This window comes from Triturus cristatus, chromosome 11 (assembly GCF_964204655.1).
Source record: "Triturus cristatus chromosome 11, aTriCri1.1, whole genome shotgun sequence".
Classification (NCBI taxonomy): Eukaryota; Metazoa; Chordata; class Amphibia; order Caudata; family Salamandridae; genus Triturus; species Triturus cristatus.
The window spans coordinates 396,553,730-396,577,386 of NC_140594.1; the positions used below are offsets into that span (position 1 = coordinate 396,553,730).

At 43.4% G+C, this 23,657-nt stretch overlaps 1 protein-coding gene across 1 annotated transcript in view; it reads left to right on the forward strand.

Annotated features, from left to right (window-relative positions):
- Window positions 1–23,657, forward strand: part of LOC146784279 (uncharacterized) — a 203,977-nt gene that overhangs the window by 83,440 nt on the left and 96,880 nt on the right. Inside the window, exons 9-11 of the mRNA XM_085635303.1 lie at window positions 7,492–7,653; window positions 8,342–8,510; window positions 21,384–21,529. Coding sequence (XP_085491429.1) covers window positions 7,492–7,653; window positions 8,342–8,510; window positions 21,384–21,529 — 477 coding nt within the window. The remainder of the gene's footprint in view (window positions 1–7,491; window positions 7,654–8,341; window positions 8,511–21,383; window positions 21,530–23,657) is intronic.

The following is a 23,657-nucleotide window of genomic DNA, read 5'->3' on the forward strand; positions in this document are numbered from 1 at the left end:
GCGTGGACAAAGTTTCACAGAGTGTCCTCAGGAATCCAAAACGGCAGAGGCAAGTTTGTTGGAAGGTCCCACGAACTGCGGGGCAAGCCGGTATTTAATTCACCTGGTCGTTGGGGGCGGGGCGGGGAGGGAGAGCAGCCCAGGTGGAGCGGGCGCGGGTTGCTGGGGCTCCTGGGAAATGGAGTCCCAGCCCTCTTGCTCGCAGCCCTCGGCCCCTGGTGTACCCCCGCAGCAGCTTCAGCCCAGGAAAGCGCCCCTCTGCGAAGCGGGACCCGCGCAGCGGGTTCCGCGAGGCGTGGCCAAAGTTTCACAGAGTGTCCTCAGGAATCCAAAACGGCAGAGGCAAGTTTGTTGGAAGGTCCCAATATGGTTTGACATTTTTTTGTGTATACCTAACCTGGGATTTCACCCTATGTCCTGTTTCATTTTTCCCTGTACTTAGTTATTTTTCATGAAAATGGTTTGTCTATGCAAATCGGTTATTATTTAAGCAGGATGTGAGTCGTTCCTAAGTAATAAGTCACAAAATCCTGTCAGATAATAAAAACAGCTTCAATTATTTAAAACGGTCCCCCACCATTGTAGCTGTGACACAGAACAAACAGGCTTATTTTTGAAAATTGTGCAAGCATTTTGCAACACTAATAGAGTTAAAAAGTCTAAATAGAACACAACCAAAAAAATCTCACAGCCAATTTCTAAGGATTATGAAAAATAATAATAAGAAAAAATAAACCAAAACCACTCAAATCCTGTTTTGGGGGCAGGAGATATGAATGTAAAAATATTTTAAGACAAAAAAGCACCAAAAAACAGTAAAGTGTTCATCAGAAATCACTGTTCCTGCTTGACTGGGACCTAGGCGCAGTTTCAGGCTGATTGTGAGGAAGCCAATCGGGTCAGCCTGGTCAAAGTTTTTACTTTCTAACTTGGCCAATTTTGCCATGTTTTAGGTGTCAGAGTACATACACTCAAGAGTGAGCAGTAGTGCCTTACTACACAGAGATAAGGTTGTGCGAGTTCAAGTACCAGGATGATCAGCCCTCAAAACATGGGGGGACCGAACAAAAAGGGGCATGTTCTTGCACATTTGTATTTTGTGGACATCGTTTTCCAATCCTTGGAATTTCTCCAAATGGAATGTAACTAGCCAGGAGTCGTTGCAGTGGAATTTTCCATTTCAGAGTTTTATCAGATTGACGTAGGCCTGAGAAGCAAAACTGCTTATAGTGACAACCAACCTCATGGCAGCATTTCTATTCCCTTTTATTTTACTTACGCCATTTATAAAAGAGACCAACCTTACGCAGACAAGTCAGCCCTGCTGCGAAGCTGCTAGGCCACATACTCTACGAAATAAAACATCTCCAGATAAATTTTTTGATTGTGAAAATACAGTCTTGAAGAGTTTATTAGATATTTCCATCACAATATTTCCCTCTTTTCTCCAACTCTACTAGCCGTGTAGAAGTTCTGTCTGGCATGGGTTTCAATTGGCTTTGCCAGCTTTTCAGAATTACCAATCTGACTTGTGACTAACTCTACTATTGCTGCCCATCTAGTCTCCAATAAACAGCCCCAGAATGCCACTGATTCTTCCTTCTCCTACCAAACCTAGTAAAGCCATTGGCATGACATACAGCTGATTTTATCCCAGTCCTGGAGGCCTCTGATTGACACCAACCTGACAAAACTGACTGTCCCAAAAACCCAGAAGTTTTGAGCCCCCAAGACAACATATACCTGAATTCTCCATCTCTAACATTCCATAGGTGGTATATTTACCGGTTGGAGGGTTTAGTACTCTCATACTTCTCATTATTTTTTTAGTTAGTAAATTCTGACCCACAGAAACACAGTTAACTAAAGAGTGACCTGCAGATATAGCAGATCTATAAACATTGATGGTTCTGTATGACAGGCCTGATGTAAACAATTCTGAAAGATAGTTAACGACATGCACTAAATCAGTTGAAACGGGATCAAAACATTGTTGAAGACACCAGCAAACCCATTTGTTCCATGCCAGTCGATATGCTTTCCTTGTGCCAGATGCCCATGACTCGGATATGAGTCTGAAAGCATCTGTCGAAATCCCTGGGATTCGCCACTGTCTCCTGCTCAGCAGTAACAATGAAGAGAATATAGAACTCAAACAACATTTCAATACAGTATATAGGGCGTGAGCACACATCCATCTTCCTTCTTTCTTTAGACCAGTCCTGCGAACAAGGAACATAACTTTGAAATGACGTGAAGAATTTTCTTAAAACAATCGAAATCCAAAGGTGACTTATTCTGAAAGAAAAGGAGACACAATAGGTCAAAAGGAATAAACCCAGGGCGGGTTAATAAGAGTGGGATAATCTTAGTCTCCGTATCCTTAATAAAATCCAGATTTTCTGCCGACCAGGCTGTGAAAAATCAAAATGTTATGGCATTACCCAGAGGCCAACATTATGCAAGTTTAAAGTGATTTGAGCAAATTATTGATTGGTCTAAAATAAACAATTTTAAACATACTTTCATTTGACCAGTCAGCGGCTCTAAGAAAATCTTGGAGCCCTCCACCTAACAAAGGCTTTGGAAGCCAAAGCACCTCTGAGGGAGTGTGCACCGAAGATAGACACATCCACACCATTCTCATTCATCACTTCTTTCACCCATCTTGCAAGTGTGGGGGATGAGACAGCTTTATGAGGGGATCTGTGAGAGATCAGAAGTTGAGTTTCAATACCTCTCCATAAGGGGCAGTCCTTTTTCATTACTCTTTTAGGCACTTGACAACACATAGACTTTCATTCAAAGAGAAGGAAGGGTTAAAGATTGAAGATGACATAGTTTTTGTCCTTTTTTAAGATAAAAACAAACTCCTTCAGGCTGATAAGCTCTGCTAGTAACGTCTAAAGCCTTAACATCAGACGTTTGTCTAAAAGAAACTAAGCAAAGTAAGACAGTAAGTTTATAAGAGATACGTTTAAGAGAGAGGTTAATGTTATCACCCCAAGAGGATAAAACTTGTAAAACATTTCTTACGTCCCATAAGGCCGTGTATTTAGGAGTTGGAGGATTAAGAACCCTCATACTTCTCATAATTTTCTTTGTCGGATGGTTTTCTCCCACCTAGACACCATCAACTAAGGAATGACCCGCAGCTATCGCTGATCTATAGACATTAACTGTTCTGTAAGATAGGCCAGAAGCGAAGAGTTCCGATTAATTAAAATTAACTACGTGAACTAAATCAGTTGAAACAGGATCGTAGTGTTGAATACACCAGCGAACCCATTTATTCCACGTCAGTCGATATGCCTTTCTTGTTCCAGATGCCCAAGACTCAGATATGAGCTGGAAAGCATCTTGCGAAAGTCCTGAGATTTCCCATTGTCGCCTGAAATCTTCCATGCCATCAAAACCAATAGGCCTTGGTCTATGAGAGGATGAGATTCGCCCTCTGGACCCAGAAGTATTTCCCTGAAAGGTGGTATGAGAATTGGGAAGTCTACAGACATCTCTAGAATGACTGGGAACCATGCCTGCGACCTCCAAAGAGGGGTTATCACTACCATGTTCTGCACGTAATGACGGGCATGCAAGAGAAGGCGTGGAAGCATGACAAATGGCGGGAAGGCATATGGCTTTAAGCCCCACCGGTCTGGAGGAAGGCATCCACCCCCGAAGCTTGAGGATCCGGCTTCCAGCTGAAGAAGCTCTTCAACTGAGTATTCAACCTGTCTGCGAAAAGATCTTTCCCGAACAGGCCCCATCTGTCTTGAATTGCTATAAATACTCCTCTGTCTAGTTTCCAGTTGCTGGAATCCTTGAAATTCCTTGAGAACCAATCCGTTACACCATTGTTCAAACAGGAATGTGCTCTGCTGTAACTGAGAGTCCCTTGTTCAAACAATAGCTCCAAAACCCTTTCGCTATTTCCGTAAGACCCTTTGAGTGTGGACCCCCCATCTTTTTGACGTATTTCACTGCAGAAACATTGTCCATGCGCAGCATAATGCAGCATTTCACGGAATTCTGAGTGAAATTTCGAACCGCAAAGGAACCCGCCAGGAGTTCCTAGCAATTGATGTGAAGATCCTTCTCGAGTTGTGTCCAGCGACCCCCTATTGATGTGTCGCCACATGTGGCACCCCAACCTTCTAGGCTTGCATCTGATTCTATTACTAACTCTGGGGCTTCCTCAAAGATTGCCCTGCCATTCCAGGCTTCCGCGTTCTTGAGCCACCAAGTCAGTTCCTTCTTGGAATCCTGATCTAGGCAAATCAATTGTGAGTAGGAGAGATTGGTCTTGAGAGCTTTCGCTTTCAGTCTCTGAAGGGCCCTGTAATGTAGAGGTCCCGGAATAATTGCCTGGATGGTTGAAGAAAGAAGACCCAGGATTCTTGCCAAAAGTTTCAATGGAATGAATTCCATTGATAGCATTTTTCTGAGCTCTCTCCAAAGTTTTTTTATCTTTTCCCTTGGTAATTTCAATTCCGCATTCAGAGTGTTGACCATAAAACCCAGAATTTGCGTTTCTTGGTTTGGTATTATACAAGATTTCTTTGTGTTTATTACGAAGCCTAGATGTTGAAGTAGGCGGATGGTAAGATCCGTGTGACGAGCTACCGTTGCTTTGGACTGACCCATTATAAGGATATTGTCCAGATAAATAATTAACCTTATGCCCCTTTCCCTTAGCCATGTTACTACCGGACGAAGTATCTTGGTGAAACACCAAGGGGCTGAAGAAAGGCCGAATGGGAGGGTGCAAAATTCCGAATGTTTTCCTTCCCATGTGAATTGCAGGAATTTCCTGTGTGGCTGCCAAATCGGGATGGTCAGGTAGGCATCCTTTAAATCTAGACGAGTTAACCAGTCTCCCTTTCTCAAAACATCCCTCAGGAGGTATATTCCCTCCATTTTGAAGTGGTGGTATGTTACCCATTCGTTTAAGCTTTTCAGATTTATGACAGGTCTCTGTCCTTTGTCTTTATTTTCTACTAGGAATATGTTGCTTACAAAGCCTCTTTGCGAGCTCTCTTTTATTGCCCCTTTGGCTAACAGTTCTTTTACTTCTTGGGAGACTAGTTTCTTCTGTGGTTGAGAAAAGGTTATTTCTTGTGGTTTTTTGGTTTGGATGAGGGTAACTGCAAAATATAATTTTGTAACCCTTGACTGTATCTAGAACCCATGGGTCTTGAGTTATCATAGTCCAATTCCCAGAGAAAAGGGCTAGTCTCCCTCCCACATTTATAGGGGTTTTTAAAGGTCTTTCAAAGTTCTTACCTGTGGAAAAACCTCTGTTTTTTCTCTCTCTCCGGAATGGTCTTGTACGGTTTCTCTGCCTTTGCGGTTAGAAAAATTGGTCTCCATAAAAGGATGTCTGCTAGAATTTAGAGGCTCGTCCAAGAAAGGGTCTTGAGGATGATTGTCTGCGACCGGGGAACAGACCCCGCATTCTCTTGGCCCTTCCAAAAATTTTGTCTCGAAAAAATACTTTATGTTGCAGTGCGACTTTTGGATTGAGCTGAAGGCCCGACGTATTTAGCCATATCCCGAATAAACTCCTCTCCAAAGAGGAGTCCTTGACAAGAGGGGCCTCCATCTTTATTCGCTAGTTCAATTAGTTTTGGGACAATTTTTAGGAGAATTCCTTTTCTCCGTTCATTAGAAATAGCAGTATTAGCGTTGCCAATCAGGCAGATGGTCCTAGTCTGGACCCATTGGCGTAACACTTTCGGGTCAACAGGTATGCCACCAACGTAGGCATTTTCTGCTAGTTCAAAGATGATGGTTAATGGGCCAATTGTGTCTAAGAGGCGATCCTGACACTATCTTAGGCTTTTGTCAATCCATTTCCTACGGTCTTTGGCACCCTTGGCTATAAAGGCCACAACTTTAGGGTCAAGTTCAGGGGTCATAGCGATTTTATCAGGAAGGGATGGGCGCGGGCACTCAGACCTCAGTCTTGATCTGACCTCCTTAGGGATTTCTCTTCTTTGCCCCTTCTTTTGCGCCCAAAGAATGCGCAGTACTGGTAGAGGGCCATGCCCTTGTCAGTATTTTAAATTTTTTATTGATTGTCTCGTTAAAAGAGTCCATAGATTTGTCCATGGCCTTAGAGACCATTGATTCAAGCTTACGTTCAAGGTTGGAGTCTGGGTTAAGAGACATTGTAGGGGAATATAAATCAGTAATTAAATAAGAAATAATCTACCTTATGTCTATATTAATCCCCCTTTTTTTTTTTTTTTTTTTAAATAAGGGCTCAAAGGATTAGGTAGGTAACAGTCTTTTTTTTTTGTTTGATTTATGATTAATCGGTATAAAAAATAAGGTAGATGGGAAGGGGTTAAATTTGGTTTGTGGCCATAGAAAAAGAAGGTGGGAAGGGGTTAATATACTGGTTTTATGCTCGAGGAGAAGCAGGTCGTGTCACGTTGAAACAACAGCAGCAACTGCCAAGGGTTGTCTGCTGTTGAAATGGCAACCTTGCACGTCCTCTGCGTGCGTGGTTGCTCCTTATGGCCTTTCCTTTAAGCAGTCTCCCCCTGCGATGCACAATAGAAAAGTGTACCGCGGTGGGGAAGAAAAGACATGAGAGTGAAGCGGGGAAGTGTGTTAAGGCCGCAGTCGCCGAAGGAAACAGAACAACATGACCGCGCAGGGTGCGGGCAGAGAAGAGAAAACGGAGAAGAAATAGACACATTTGTTTGCAGGCCTGGCTCGCGCTCACAGCGCTGAAGAAATATACGTGTTAGGCTGCAGGCCTGGCTCGCACTCACAGCGCTGCCAGGCAATGGTAAGAGATTGGGTCTTTCAAAGGACGCGTGTGTCTATTTCATGATTATTGAAAGAAAGGAATTAAGCGTTTGCAGGATTAATGAGCACTGCATTAGCAAGATAAAGTCCCAACATGGGAAGTTGAAAGAATGGTAAAGTACACATAGTTTTAAATAAGATGAAATACACACACAGTCTAGCTTTAAATAAAATGGCATGCAAGAAAAAAACATTTTTAGAGAAGAGATATCACACAGTAGGATCAATAGGACCTAGTTATGTGAAAAGAGTACAAACAGGTAGAGAAATAAACTGTATAACACAAATGTAATGAGGGTACTTATCTTGTTGAGCAGCAGCAACAAAGAAGGAAGATGGATGTGTGCTCACGCCCTATATACTGAATTGGAATGTTGTTTGAGTTCTATATTCTCTTCATTGTTACTGCTGAGCTGTGGCAATAAAGGAGATTTGCATAATCTTAGCCTCCGTGTCCTTAATAAAATCCAGATTTGAGAGGGACCGTAGTGTCATGTAACTGACTCTACCCCAGGCTTAAAGGTCCTTCAGTAGCAGCATCCTGCGGGGAAAGCTCTCAGTTTTCCTGTAGACTGGTCGGCCTAGTGGGCAGTGAAAGCAGCACCCCACCCCAGTCCTGGGTCTGTAGAATGAACTCTTATGCACTTTTATTATTATTTCATTTTGCCCCAGACGCTGATTGGCTCCGGTGCTGAAGAGTATGCTGGAGGTCTGAAGGAATGGAGGATGAATAACGGAACAAACCCGCTGCGTGGTGACTGGGGATTCCGGTGCACTGCCTGTAAATTCGTATTCAGCTTTTGGAAAAAAAATGTGGCTAAGGATCAGAGCGATGTGAGTTTTAAAGCATGAGGCTGTGCGTGAAGTCCCCAAGTCCCCTCAAAAGCCCCGCTGTAGGAGCACCTGAATGTATCCCATCCCTGAGTCACGCAGGCCTCGGGGTGACTGGCCCTGATTTCCTGTGGACCCAGCACTAGGATTTTTGTGGGGTTTGGAAAGACACATTTCAAAGATTTTTGGTGAACCCCTTTCTGAAAAAGAAAGTTTGTTTGACATCATGAGGGCTTTGATTGGTAGTAAAATTACAAACAGAGAGCCCCAAATATGTCCTGCCCAGGGCCCCAATAATAGTTAAAACAATACTGGTTCCATGTGTGTGTCCGGCTTTCGCAGTGACTAACTCAATATCCTTGTTCCGACCCTGTCAACCATACAGCGCTATAGGATAGAGGGCTTAGGTTCTGTACCCCGGGACCTTGGGCTCATACAGTCTAAGAAGGCAGGTTCTGTTCACCTATATCAACCTAGGAGCAGCCTTGTTCTAGAGGTGGCGTTGTAACCCAGCGCCAGTCACTTCAGCAATTCAGCCCAGGGTCTGCCTCCCTTCTCTTAATCTTAGCCCCATCCCTTTCAGTGTGCAATAAATAAAATTCATGTTTCACAAAGAAACACATGCATTTGATTAAACCCACCTTTTGTTTTCTGTCTCCTTGTACCCCCGACTCCCCCTCACCTGCTGCAGGAAGAGATCAGTAGGGCACTGGACGGTTTGTGCAACACGGTATTTTTTTTAATTAGGACGCCCTGCAAAATGGGGATCAGGAGATTCAAGACAGCGATTTTGAAGGCTTTCGAGGCCCACCAAGATTCAGCAACATTCTGTGCCAACATGCAGCTGTGCAGCAGAGCAGGTGAGGATCATTCAGGGGCCTTAGAAGTGATTCTCCTCCAGGAGTTACAGGTGGGTTACACAAAACATTGACCAGGTGGATAGTGCCATAAGCCGATGTCTCTGAGGCAACAGGTGCCTGTTCTTTCGCTCAATTTCTAGGCATGCTAACAGCAACTTAAGGATGATGACAGAGGTAGGTGCAGTGTGCACAAGTATCTATTCAGTTGTCTTAAGCACTGCAAAACCTCTGGGTTCTGATGACATTCTCAAACCGCTTGACTTTTGGCCATGTGGCTTATGAAGGGCTTTAAGTGGGATGAAAAAAGTAGGGTGTCTATATATGGGGCGTGGCCTATATAATTTTGATCATGGTTTAAGCATGTGAACTTATTTTCTGTGTGCTCCCCAACAGTATTTTGGTTCCTCTCTGAGCTTTCTGTTATTGCATCCAGATATATATCACAACAACTACATACACCTAAAACCAGCCAGGGTTATTGGCTTTGTCAATCGTTGGTAGCTGTTGAAATTAAACGAGTAATTGATATTGAAAATATTTCAATTCTGTAATCGTGAGACTGTGAATTAAACATTAATGAGGCCTAACAATAGTAACACATAACATTTTTATATCAATGAAAACATATTAAAATACGATATTTGTAACCACTATATTAGTAAAAACTACATTAAAAGCATCAATATTATTTACAACTATATTACTTACCTCAAAAAACTACATTCTTGTCAACGATATTTGTGCATCATGATATTACTGTGTCCCGATATTTAATTTATGATATTTCTGTGTCACGACATTTTCAACCAAATTTTGCCCAAACACTGGTTGAGATGCTGTGCCAGTGCAGCTACTATGTCTAACTTTTGCTCTTATAAATAATATAGGTTTTTGGTTAAATTAATTTTATAATTCCAGAATCGCTGTGTTTCAATGGGTAAATGTGCTGCTCTGTTAAAGGGCATAACCCAGGGGTGAGATGCTGAACCCCCCAAAAAGACACATGTAGAGGCTTAAGGGAAGCATTCTGCAGTGGTTTGTTCAAACTACTAAGGATCGTAATCACAAACTGCATTTTGACATATGTACAATACTACACACGTACTTCAAAATGCTAGTAACATATACCGAGGTCTCCTTCAAGGCGGCGAAGATCTCCGCATTCGTAAGGTTTTAATTTGCGTGTAAATGCGGGCTTGACCAGGGGAGTTGTATAAACATGGGAAATAATTATTCAAAAATAGGAGGAGTTTAGGGAAGCATAGAGAAAAGTTTATGGAGGGACATGTAAATAAAAACACACACCCATAACAGAGTAAGGCTATTGCTATTCACAGACTACACTTCCAAAGCTACTGCAGTCTTAAAACAAGGTGTGAATATACTGCAGCCTAGCATTGAGGTAGGCCTAGCACCACAGATGGCCACTCGCAGGTACTGCAACACCCTCCCATAGAAACTAATGCAGTCAGGGGCTTGAAATATAACACCATTGGAAATCATGTTACAATAAATAAGTTATTTCGACTTTTAAATGTAACGAGTATGGTATACATTTATGATGAAATGTTCCAAAAATGTAAATTGTTAAAATAAGCACACATGAAATAATATCATGGAATAAAACATAAATGCAGATGTGTAGAGGCTTCCTCTCCCATAAATCCTGACTCCTCCCCACACTCAACAATGGTAATAAGCATATTACACTTCACTCATCTGCATATGGTATTTCAACCCATATTTTACAGGTAACTGCAAATTATGGGAAATATTTCACCATTTCCTGTGAAATATGAATTCCAGACCACTCTGCATGTGTGCTTATTTAACAACATTGCCAGAGCTAGTAGGATTATACAGCATGGAGGATCAATTTCTACAGCAAGGTTATCAAAATGATGTAGCAAAACATGGAAATTATATGGTACATTCTCAGCCAGTAATATTTAACTCATTTGAGGTAGATTCAAAATGTTGGTGAATTCTCCAAATTTGCCAAATTATGGGGCAAATGCACAGAATTCATAATTAAACATTTAGACTAAGAATCACCTGTGTCCACCGATCCTCACCGTTACCCACTAATTTATTAACAGTTTATTCAAGAAAGGTAAACAAAGCCTGACTATTATAATTCCAATAAGTGTTCATTGCTAGCTGCCCTTTGAAAAAACAGCCTTATAAACCTTTGAAATAGGCACATCATGTCGCTCACTCTGTAATCAGTGCGAAGGGCACCACCCAGTGTACAAGAACGTGCAACCATTTGAGTCAATTTTGGTGCTGCCCAAGTTGAAAATCTACTGAAAAAGCAGCTCTCTAACCACGACCGCTTGCAACCAGCCACGTTAGAAAATCATGGGAACTTCTCCTAGTGGCCGAAAATCGTGCTACGGGATGCCAATTCTCACTCGCACTAGCCAGTAGAGCCTTGCACGAGAAAAAATTCGGCCATGTGACAATTAGCAGAATTTGTCCAAAACTCTGCTTCACAAGAGTAACGCGGAGTTGCCAAATTCCACCAGTTCTGCGATTGAAACAAAATGTTACGCATGGGCCTCATTAAAACACTGAGCTAGCTCCATGGGTTCAAAGCAGGTATCCTATAGATAGCGCAATGGTAGCAGATGGTCCTACAGATAGCACAATGACCTCAGCAGCACTCAACCAACATTGCACATGCACAAGCATTCACACACACACATACCTAATCCACTTCGGACAGGTTCATTCACTCATGTGATTCTCTTTGCACTGGGCACATTCCACATAAACTGTGAACATATCACATAGACATTACTCACGGCTAGCTAAAGCAGGTGAATTATCTCCTTGAGATTTCTTATTGTTATTTATCCTGCGATAGGATGGTTAAACAAACTATAGACTCAGGTGTTATCACAAGGGCTGTGCTCTGCATCAGGCAGATATCACTTCTCTCTCTGCATCAAGTACATTCATCTCTTGAGCTGTACTGCTGACAGATTGAGCCCTGTAGAGAGATGATGGTTGAAGAACTTAGCAAGCCGAGAAAATTGTTTTGAGGGTTCATGTACTAAAGGCATGAGAATGTGTGGAAAGTAACCGATTGGTGAAAGGAAGATCTGCCCCTCTCAATGCTGAGCTATAAAGCACTGAGCATCTGCACTTCTGCATCTGACAATGTGTGACAGATCAACAAGACAACAGAACTGTGACTAAATAATTCAAAGAGAATATGGAGTGAAGAGGCTTGAGCCTCGGTATCCAAAACCACCACTGTCAGATCGACTCAGACAGCCAGAGAAGAACCCTGTCCTGTGGGCCAGAAGAGAGGAGAATGGCTGGACCAATGGCAGCTCTCCTCATCTTGCCGCTGATGCTACACACAGCCACAGGTAAAAGAAGGGAAGCATCACTGCTTGTTCAGACGGCCTGTGGGGAAAGGTGGGGCTTAATAGAAATACGTGTTTCTGAATATGGGAACATATTCCTGTCAGTTAAATGTTCTCATGTCATGAGTTACTACCATTGTGAGGCTGGCTTTAGCTGTGGTGAGATGTTCTTATCAGGGGAACGTTTGTTTAAGAAGTTGTATATCTTTGTTTCTGGGTAAAACTTAAATTATGCCAGCGTAATTCATGTAATTTTGAGAATTTCATGTTATGCTTCTCACTCGAAATTCCCAAAACTGCACCATGACGGCAGTTACATATTGATTGATTGCTCTAGTTGCAGCAGAAGGTTTAGCATGTAGCATGGGTACAACCAGAACTCAAGTGGCTGATGTTGGAGTCAATTCTTCTTTGCGTGCTATGTTTTTAGTGCAAAATGTATCCTCATGTTGAGGACACATTTCGTTCTAAAATGCAGCACTTTATGGATTTGCAATTCACGTAATTACAAATCATTTTCCTGGAATTTTACACAAGTGGATTAAGTGAATTTTGCACACTCCTAGCTTTGGGTAGAACTGGGTCAGAGGTTGGAGTCACATGCAGATCTCTGTGAGTATGTTGACAATATGGCACCTTCAGGAATGTTTGACGTTACAACGCATGCCTTTACAACGCAGTTTTTACATCGCAACATCCATTACAATGCATGATTTTACATCGCATGCCATCACAACGCATTTTTAGAAACTACATGTACAACGCATTCCATTATATCGCATTATACCATTACAACGCATACCATTACCACCCATACCATTACATTGCTTTTAAGGTAAGTGTAGGGGTAAAATTACTATTTCCACTCCAGTGAGTGCAACAGTAGGGTAAGTGTTGGATAGTGTAGGGGTAAAAATTACTATTCCCACTCCAGTGAGTGCAACAGTAGGGTAAGTGGTGGATAGTGTAAGGGTAAAAACTATGCATTGTAAGGCTATGCGTTGTAATGGTATGCGTTGGAGTGACATGCGTTGTAATGACATGCGTTGTAGTGACATGCGATGTAAAGGATGTTGTGTTGTAATAACTGCGTTTTAAAGGTAGCGCGATGTAATGACTGCGTTGTAAAGGTTGTTTCCCCACCTTCATTGGTGAGTCCACACCTTTGTTAGGCTGCTATGACCAGTGACTCATTGCCTGATCCATAGAGTGGACAACTTTTTGTCATCACTTTGGATGGCGCTTTGCGCGTGGAAACACTTTGCACACTGGAGGCATGAGAAGGTGTTTGTTTAGGAGCAAGGGGCCTATGAATCAGGGAGCACATTTTTGGTCTTTCATTTCATAACCTCATTTATCTAAATCGGGCTTTTGATATAATTCAGCCAGATATTTGGCGTATTGAGTGTGATGACCGTGTCACTCTGTGTTTGAGTTCTATTCTCTTTACCGCCATTTGAGTAAACCTTAACAGCTCTTATTGCCAGCTTTTGAGATTTATATTTACACACTAAATAACTCTGTCTTATAAATGTACTGAAATAGTATTAGACCCTTAAATGCAACTGTTAACAGTATACATCACGGATACTGCTCAGTAGCCATATACTGCTTAAGGACCCACAGAAAAGGTCTCAAAATCTACTTCTGCCTTTTACCCATTACATTAAAATATTTGTTGTAAGGGCCAGAAACAAATAGCTTGTCAGGACCCCAAACACGTGGAGCAGTTCACTAGGGTGGGCAGGCATCACTGCTAGAAGTGGTCCAGGGAGTACATTTTGGCCATGGACCGAGGAACATTGCCATCTAATCTTGGGTTTAGCACTTTGCCTAAATATGCTGGAAATAAACACTGAATTATACACCTTGGCAAGGTCGACTACACCCTGACTTTTTTATCCGAATAGGGTGGATCCTGGACCATATCACAACAAAACAGGAGACATGATTTTTAATCCTTACCTTTACATTTGATGAAATTGTGTGCGCTTGTCCAAACACCTTTTGAACTTATTCCTCAACTACCATATTTTGTTAAGATTGAGATATTTTATATCCATTCTAAAAGCAGTGAGTAAAAAAGAAACATCACTATAAATTACCTTGAAGTAGGCAGCCTCCAGTCTCATGGTCTATGAGCCAAAATGCAATATGGTGCTAAAGATATAGTCTTTGGAGCAAGCAGTACTGCGTGGCCGTCTCAGATCTTTAACTTTTTCAAGCCATTTGATCTTGGGCAAATCTCATGTTCTCTGCCTCTAATCTGACGAGACGTCAGGGCTTTGAAACATTCTCTGTGGTTTTCATTCACATTCTCACGGCCCTGTAACTGCAGATGCCCCATTCTGTATCAGCATCTCTAAAGGGGAACATGTTCCTGAAGCTGGGTTGTGCAGGACTCTACCTGCGGGCAGCTCCCCCTCCCTCCTGTCATGCAGTGAACACATGCTAGCTACCAATAGGGACCTCTTTAGCAGCTGAAAGGCTGATAGTGGGACATTCAACCAGGTCACTCAAGGCGTGCTGTTGTGCAGCTCAGATCATTCCGACGAGCTTTTCTCTTCCTTGCCCTGAAAGTGCAAAAAGTGGGACATTTGGCGCCCTGTAGCAGCTTGGGGCGGAGAGCAGGACTAACAATGCAAAAGGAGGGGTAACCCGCAGGAAAAGGGACCCTTGGCCACCCTATTATGCATAAACTGCCTTTGTTTACAACCCCCTTCCTTATTAAAGAGTCTGATTTTATGTGTTCTAAATTTTCATGAGCTAATTGAAAATATGTATAGATGCATGTGCACCCTTGGGACTGCTCTTGTTTTTGATGCAAATTTCGCAAGTACTGAAAAACGGCCCTAGTTGTAGTTTTTCAGGAGTAGACAATATTTAAACGAATGCATGCACAATTTTACCAAGGGGAAAATTCTGCAAGCAAAAGTGTGAATTTGCACATCTAACTTTATTTTTGCTTCTTCACAGGGAAAGTGTCTTTCCTAACGAATAAAGCTTTTCCCAATATAACACCGTTAGTTTTGGCGAAACAACTGCATCTGTGAAGGGGAAAAATACACTCCCATTAACGATAGGGCTGTTCCTTGCATATTGTTATCCTGGAAACATGCTCAATCCCTGTCATTAACAGGAGTAAATTTACATGTGCTTCTAAAGGTGAAAAACTACTTGAAGAGAAATACGAATAATCACAAACTTATGGGTGCGTGTGTTCACCTGCTTCATTTACTTTAATAATACGCCTGAACCAGTGGTATATTTGTGGAATTCAGCCACACTGCTAACATTTCCGCATTCACAAATGCCATGGCAAAGGCAACAGATTGCCAATCCCGATTGTGGCTTTATTTAAGCAGATGGCTTTCTTATACACCCCCGTTGATCTTAGATGAATAAAAACCGGGGCCTCTTAATCTCTCGATGCCTGCTTCCTTTTTCAACTCTATTAAATGTGATTCCACCTTCAACCTGTAGACTTTTTCTCAGACGTGTCTCTTGCTATGCTGCAGTTTGCTCTGCGCTCTAGCAGCCCCACTCCCTTCTTGTTTGGCCAATGTACAAGACACAGCTCTGAATGTAGGAGCTAAACTAACTGAGCTGTTTCATGTATCTCCTCTTTATCTGGCTTGTATACCTCCCTACTAGAACCCAACTTGTATCTAAGCGCTCTAGCAGAGTGATGCAGGGCTCCTACGAAAACAAAGGAAGAAAAGAGGGCAGAGGTTTGAAATATTAAAGGCCAATTCTAGACGTACTGCAATAGAGATTTGTGCGCCTGTAAATATTTTAGAAAAGTTTGGCTTATTTTCCAAATATTACTGCTCCTTGAAATGGCTCGTAGTGTGACCGAGGCACCTGCCTGTTCAGGGTTCCAGATTATTCAAGCTCTGTCTTCACCTTGGATAAAAGCCATCAACTCAGCTGACAATGACGTCAGCTGCCTGGCACTTCTTCATAGCCACTACATAGTCTTTGGCCTCTACTTCCACTTAACATTGCAGAACCAGGACAGATTTGCTATTGTAACTCCAGAACCAGGACTTTGGACATTAGAGTAACGTTGTGGACCCTTTACATTCCACAGCTCCACAGTTCACTCTATGTCACCATCTCGGTGGAGCTGGGCAGGCGGGTTAGTGAGTGCTAGTCTCGGCATTCTCCATACATGCCAACATTTTGAAGCTGGTAAGGGGATGATTTCAGAAAAGAAATGGGGGAATATTCTTGTTTGCGAATTGATACAGGCAACCTCAGTGATGGGTGGAATCATAGCATTTGCAAAGCAAGGGCCATGCACATGCGTTGAGACAATCACAATAAATATTGCAAAACATATAATCTAAATAAACAGAAGGGACCTTGTTTTTCCTAAGGCTCGAGCCAGGTCTTCCACAGACTAGGTCAAAGAGAAACTGTGGGTCAGATTATGTGTACAGCAGTCCATTGGCCCGCCTATCCATGGTGGTGGTCTGATGACCACCACACTGCGTGACTGGCCACAGTATTACAACTGCAGCGGTCGGATCGCCACAAGACCACTGGCATTACTGGGACCAAGGATCCCGCTGGGCGGGCTGTCTTTCACCAGCAGGAAGATGCTGGCAGTGCTGTAGCCACATGTAGTCCTCCCCGGATCAGCGCCCTCCCTTCCAGCACAGTGTGGCATATATGCCACACCGTGCAGGAAGCTGCAGTCGGTATCAGACTGCATGATAGGCTTTTGTATGAGCCTAGCAGACCGCCTCCATAAACCGCCGCACGCCCGCTTGCCAGACCATGATTTTTTATTTGTTTAACTTTATTTTCCAGTTTACATCATTTCAAAGGATACATACATGCAAATCTGTTCACGAGTGATTACAATGTCATTGTCGCATAAGAAAACATTTCAACAATTTAGAATTGCAATAGGTACTATGCCTGACAAGGCTGGTACAAAGAATACAGTAATGCAATAACGTCGTCATTCCGAAGGCCATCCCCTGCCCACCAACCATCGTTGTTCTCCAGCGCCATAAGTATCCCAACATAGTAAACAACAAGGACCAGCCATTCGGGACTTGCCATTTCTGTCGAGTGTTACCTGTTACTAAGTTAGCCCAACATATTGAAATTTGTTACCCCACTCCCTCTGGGACAATACCATTTTCCAATTGAGAGTTGGAGGGCCGCCGCAGATCCTCCATATAGGCACGATATGGGCCCCATATGTCTTTAGGACGGGAAGAACTGGGCATTATGCCGGCATAGATCTCGCTATTTACATTACAATAGGCTAAACTGTTCAGCCAACTCCGTATTTTAGGTGTGGTTTTTCTGCCCCAATGTATTGCGACCTCTCTTTTCGCCAGGAGCAGACCCAGTGATGCGAACCGTCTGACCCCCCTGTGGAAGTTTACAGTGCATCTCAATAGGGCCACTTCCGGAGTTGGAATGAGGGGCAAGTTAATCATTTTCCCTAGAGTGTAGTGAATGTGTTCCCAGTAGGACTGTGGCGGAGGACATGTCCATGCTAGATGTGCAAAGTCAGCATGGGGTGCAGCGCATTTCTGGCAAGTTTGTGGTCTGGATGGATCTATTGTGCGCTTTAACCGGGGTGAAGTAAACGCGGCGTAAACATGTAAAATGAAGAAGTTTGTGCTTACTGTTGAGTGAGGCTTCTTTTGTGACTGCGCAACACTTGTTCCACTGATCATCGGTTATGGGGTGGCCCAAGTCTATCTCCCAGTCATTGCGGACTTTGTTGTCACTTATAGGCCTCATGTTAGCACATGCTTTGTACAATTTAGAAATTAGATTTGTGTTCTCAATTGTCATTGTAAGAGGGGGGAACGACTCTGGTTTAATCGGGAAAGTAGGCAGTGTGGCACGTAAAGCGGACCGGATGCGTCCTAGGACAAATCTATCCATGAAGCTTCTGTCTTGGTAACATGTATCATCAACTAGCAAGAAGACGTGGCCCCCAGTATATAAGTCTCCCAGTTTGGTGATATTGAATGTCGTCAAGGTGCGCTGCACCAGTCGGTCACCCAATATCGGGAATCAGCAAGCGTTTGGAAGAGGAAGGGCAAAAGACAGTGCCCCGGCACCGGTCAGACGTCTCAGCTTATCCCATGTCCAACTTGTAGTGGAAACAGTTTATATGTCATGGGGGTCCCTAGGGATGCCCTTGGGCAGGACAGTGGATAACCGCTCCGGAAGAACTAAGTCAGCTTCAGGCCAAAAAAACTGTATCCTGGGATCAGGATGAAACCATGCATGGGCCACCAGGTAGTACAATTGTAGATCTGGTACGCCGTACCCTCCCCTGTCATATGGCAGTGTGAGCACAGGCCACCAAACACGTGGCTGTTTCCCTTCCCAGACCGATTGCGTAAGGTGTGTGTGCAATGTCCGAAAAAAACCATTAGTGAGGGTTTTGGGGATAATATTAAATAGGTATAAGAATTTGGGAAGTACCACCATCTTTAGAATTGCCACTCGGGCACCTGTGTCTCAAGTGTGCTGATGTCCTGCCCATAGTTTAAGCAAATGATCTGTGTAGTGTCTAGATGGATGTGGATCCCCAGGTATTTGAACGAGTCTGTGCACCCTTCAAGTGGATATTCACACTCCCATGGCTTTCTTTCTCAAAGTTAAAGGAAAAATTAATGACTTGTGCCAATTGATGCCTAGTCCAGAGAAATGGCCAAATCTGAGTATCTCTCTAATGAGAGGTTCTAAATTTACCTGGGGTTGCCTGACATATAGGATTGTGTCATCCGCGTAGAGCGAAACCAGGAGAGGACCAGCGTTAAATTGTAACCCCTGCTGCAGATGTCGCTCCTGAAAGTGGCGTATCAACGGATCCATAGCCAGGATGAACAAGAGAGGGGACAGAGGGCATCCCTGGCAGGTACCGCAGGAAAGCTTGAAGGGTCGGGAGAGCGTGCCGTTCAAGCGGAGTCTTGCCGTGGGTTTGCTGTATAATAAGGCAGTGGTAGCAATAAATGCCATAGGCATGCCCATACGGCGCATCACTGAAATAAAAAAGGGCCACTCCAAGGAGTCGAAGGCCTTCTCCGCATCTAGAAGGATTGCAGCAGCAGGGACCTCTGGATCAATCCTGTGAAGGACTGCAAATAATGTCCTGAGATTAAGCGAGGTGGACCAGTGGGGCACGAAGCCAGATTGGGCTGGAGATATTATAAACTTCATTAATTGAGACAGGCGATTAGCGATGACCTTGGCTAAGATTTTATAGCCTAAATTTAGAAGGGACAGAGGTCTGTATGATTCGCACAGAGATGTATCTTTGCCAGGTTTGGGGAGCAGGATAATAACTGCCTTGCGAAGTGTGGGGGGAAGCACTTGTTTCTCCAAGTCCTCCGCGTATACCTCGATCAGCTGCGGTGCAAGTGGGTCTTTGTATTCCTTATAAAAGTCACCCGTGAAGCCATCTAACCCAGGGGCTCTAGAGCCATGGAGGGTGTCGATGGCTCCAAATACGTCCGCAACAGAAATAGGTTCAGCTAAAAAATCTTGCATGTGTTTTTCAAGGTACACTAGTGCGATCTCAGACAGGTAGTCTTCCTGTGCTGTGTGGTCACGCCCTTTTTTTGTGGTGTATAGTGCAGTGCAATAGTCTAGAAATTCATTTCGAATTTCCGATGTGGAGGTGAGGGTTTGGTTAGTAGCAGAGCGTATGTCAGTGTTGTATGCCTTGCTATACGGTGGCCGCAGCATCTGCGCCAGCACCCTGCCAGGCCGTTTACCCTCTCCATATCGCCGGGCTGTCTGGTGTTTGCCCAAGTACAGTATCTCCCGGTCTGCAGTATCCCTATATTCAGTCAGGAGGGCCAAGCGCTGTCTCTCCACAGCAGAGTTTGATGAATGCAGAGAAGCATCATCTAGCGCTGTGAGGTCACGCTCAATGCGCAGTAACGTGTTACGGAGATCCTTGAGTACCCCAGCATGTTTGGAAATCCAAACGCCCCTGATGACTGCCTTAAAACCTTCCCATAGGATTGCCCAGGAGTCCACTGAGCCAATGTTGATAGCAAAGTAGTCCTCAATGGCTTTGCGTATTTCTGCCTTAAAAAGGTCGTCGTGTAGAGCACGGCTCGGGAAGCGCCATTGCCGTTCAAATCCCTCGAGACGAGGGACTTTCAATTGGGACACTACCGGGGAGTGGTCGGAATATGCCCGAGGGAGAGACTCAAGCGTGCGAAACAAGCCTGCAACGTCAGGGGAAAGTAGCAAAAAAAACAATTCTAGTCCAGGTGTTGTGCTGGCAGGAATAATATGTGTAATCTGTAAGGGTGGGATTGCGCTCACGCCAAATATCTAGAAGCGAAAACTGTTCACAGAGTTCTAAGAGGGCACGACGTGACCGTGGTTTAGTGTCAAGAGACACGGAAGTGCTGTCCAGCCTGGGGTCAAGTAGCAAGTTAAAGTCCCCTCCCACTAATAGTAACTGTGGCTCTAACTTCGCCAGCTGGGCATTAAAATTGTGAAAGAAACCGGGGTAGTCCATGTTCGGGGCATACACGCACACCAGGGCAGCGCTGTAACACACCAGAGATTCTGTGACAATGATGTATCTACCCTCGGCATCCCGCACAACAGCGCCAAGACTAAAGGGGACCCTTTTGTAGATGAGAATGGCTGTTCCCCTGGCATAGCTGCTTTAATTGGCGAAGCATCAATGTGCACCCCTGCCTGACCATAATTTAACTCCTAATCTGGCAGGTGGTCACACCACGGCTTTGGCAGTCCTACAGCGTACGACGCCTTGCACCATCCACTGTAGGACCGCCAAACTCGTAATCTGGCCCTTAGTCCTTGAGACTACAAGACAGGGAGACCAATGAAGAATCTCCTGACTCAAAGTGAACCAAATGTGTATTCTTTAGGAATGCTAATGCTTCAGGGACTGTTGACAAAAAGCAAAAAGACATAGGAACCTTCATGGGCAAAAGAAAAAATGCAAAATTAGCACTGAGGCACAGGTCATTGGAGGCTTTCATCCCTACAGCATGTATGTCATAAAAAACTAAAACAGAAATGTAGTCATCTGCGGAGTAAACTGGCCAGATGGCAAATTTGGTAAGCTAAAGGTGAGCATATGTTCTTTAAATTGTGAGCCAAAACATGTTAAATAAGAAACTAAATTTTTGGATCTCATTAAAGATTGATCCCTTTTGACCATCCATCACAAAATGTCTTCAATAAATTCGGAAATGGACATTTTTTTCCCTTGGAAAATTTCGTGTGAACTATGTAGATGAGGCCCAACTATATGGTCTCTTGGAGTAGCCTCACAGATCAAATGTATGATGTAATCATATTTAATAGGTCAACATTTTGTTTAGAACCCTAACAGGACTTACTGAGCTTTCTTTTCTGGGGCAAATGAAATTTGAGTATGGTTTTAATATTTACCTGTTTATTTCCGAACAACATTTGTGGATCACTTAGTACCCTTCTTGTCTGTGCTTTGGTGCAGCGGGGACGGGTGTGGAGCAGGTTCATCTGGAGAACCCTAAACTATGTCAACAAGGGCTTCAATTCTGGTGCCAGAGTGACGAGACAGCCTCATTATGCATGAAAGAAGATTTCTGCATGGAGCTCTGGCAGAATGCTGCTGCCGAGGTAAGTGTTTCAAAAAAAGATTATCTCCTTAAAAAAAAATTCTGTTGGTACTTGGGTTGACTTAAAAAGGATGCAGAAAAATGGAACAGGGATCTTCTTTTCTGATCTTTAGGTCCGGCCTGGAGAAGGCTTTAGCTATATGTCAGATTATTTTAATTAATACAAAATAATGATACAAGCTAGTGATCCTCCCATCATGCTGGCTTACCTCACAGCGCTGTAGGAAACCAAGGTCACAGTGGCTATGCCTTCAAGCAACTGGAATCTGACACTGGCAAAGCAAACTTCATCCAGTTTAGGCAACACTATCACAACACACTGCTCTTGGTAGCAGAACGGGAATTGGCAGCAGCGAACCATTCTAAACACGGACGATTACAACACACATAACAAAACTATATGCTCAAAAAATCAGCACATTAACCACATCCACAAAGCTCATTAAGACAGAATCCTCAACACTTGAGTGTGAATGTTCTTGAACTCCTACAGTGATGCAAGTGTATGAGGATGAAAATGGACAACTATACAAGCAAATCTGTTGCGAACCCCACGTCTCGGTGGCAGACCCAGGTGGAGGAATGAGACACAGCATATGCTCTTAGGAGAATGGATAGGTGTCCCTCGTGTTTCACCACAACAAGTTACTCTCATATAGATAAGAAATGTTAGGAGTGAGACAGCCCTGAGAGTAACTCTTATCTACAGGGAAGCATTGTATATAGGTATGGATCCCCATTCTGGCACCTGGAGACAGTAGAAATGCACAGTTGTTCAGATTTCACATAAAAGGTTATTTATTATGCACAATTCGTACAAAACTTTTATGTACCAGAATGGCGGTAATTATCACGATAATCTCAGTAGTCATGTTACGAAACAAGGTGAATATGAGAAATACTTCAAACATTGAACACTCCTGCTCTCTTCATTAGAGCAGTCTAGTCCCTACCTAATATTTACATATATATCATCAGGTTATTGCATTGACTGAATGGTTATTAGAATTCTATAACTATTACTATAACAAGCCACTCAAGTATCCCCGCATACCTCAGAAAGCTGTTGGGTCCGCAGCCAGATAGCAGTGCTTCAGCATCGGCTATGAAAATAAATGTGACCTTGCACACACTGTTAACATTACCATTCCAAAAAACTATTTTCTAGGCTGTAAGCCTGACACACACAAACACACACACGAACACACACAGTAAAGTAATGCTCTCATGCTGGCATACAATCAGGCCTGACTTGTATGTAACATGTATGTAATACCAGGAACGCCCTGCCACACATGACAAATCAATGTAACATTACATAGCATTTTAGCACGTGCTGCAGAGCAGCATTCTGCTCTTTTGCCCATTGCCCACACTATGGGCATGACCAGCTGCTGCACATGATTGTTTAAATTGATGTTTTAACGTATGCTTTCTCTGCGTTACTTCTAAAATGTCAGGGGGCCTAACTGCAGACAACCCAATTGCCACATGAGCTCTACTGTAATCTGAGAAGTATCATTTTCTGTTAAATTCAACTTTGTTAAAAAACAAAAGCAACTTCTTATTAACCCTCTCAGGCCCCTGCCCTGGTGACTCTTGGATTGTGCCGTCACTCACAAAAGAAGTGGCTGAGTGACACACTGGAAGGCCTCTGTTTTGATAAAAATGGTACCCAATCATTCAATCAGGGTTTTTAAAGCGTGCTACTCACCCATGAGGGTCTCAAGGCGCTGGAGGGTAGAGGGGGGGTGCAGCTCCTGTCATAAACTCACTTTATTATTATTTTTTTATTGAAAAAGAATATAGGAACATCTTAATATCATAGCAAGACAAACTATTAGGCAATTTACCCAGATTTTCTCCTGTGTAGTTTCCATAATATGACCCAACAGGCATTTAATTTACAGTCCAAGCACGCTTTTTTCTCTTTTTATTCTAGCTCTGCCCCTCTTGTCCACCCACCAACTTCTAAAAAGTTGTTACTCAATATCCTGGAATTTGGGGATTGCTGATTTTAGATTTCATGTCTGTCATTCTCCTAGCAAGTGGAAGGTATTCTCCCACATTTAGTGCAACTTTGAAATTTGTGACATGGCCTGTCTACTGCCAGTTGGTCTTATGGTGGA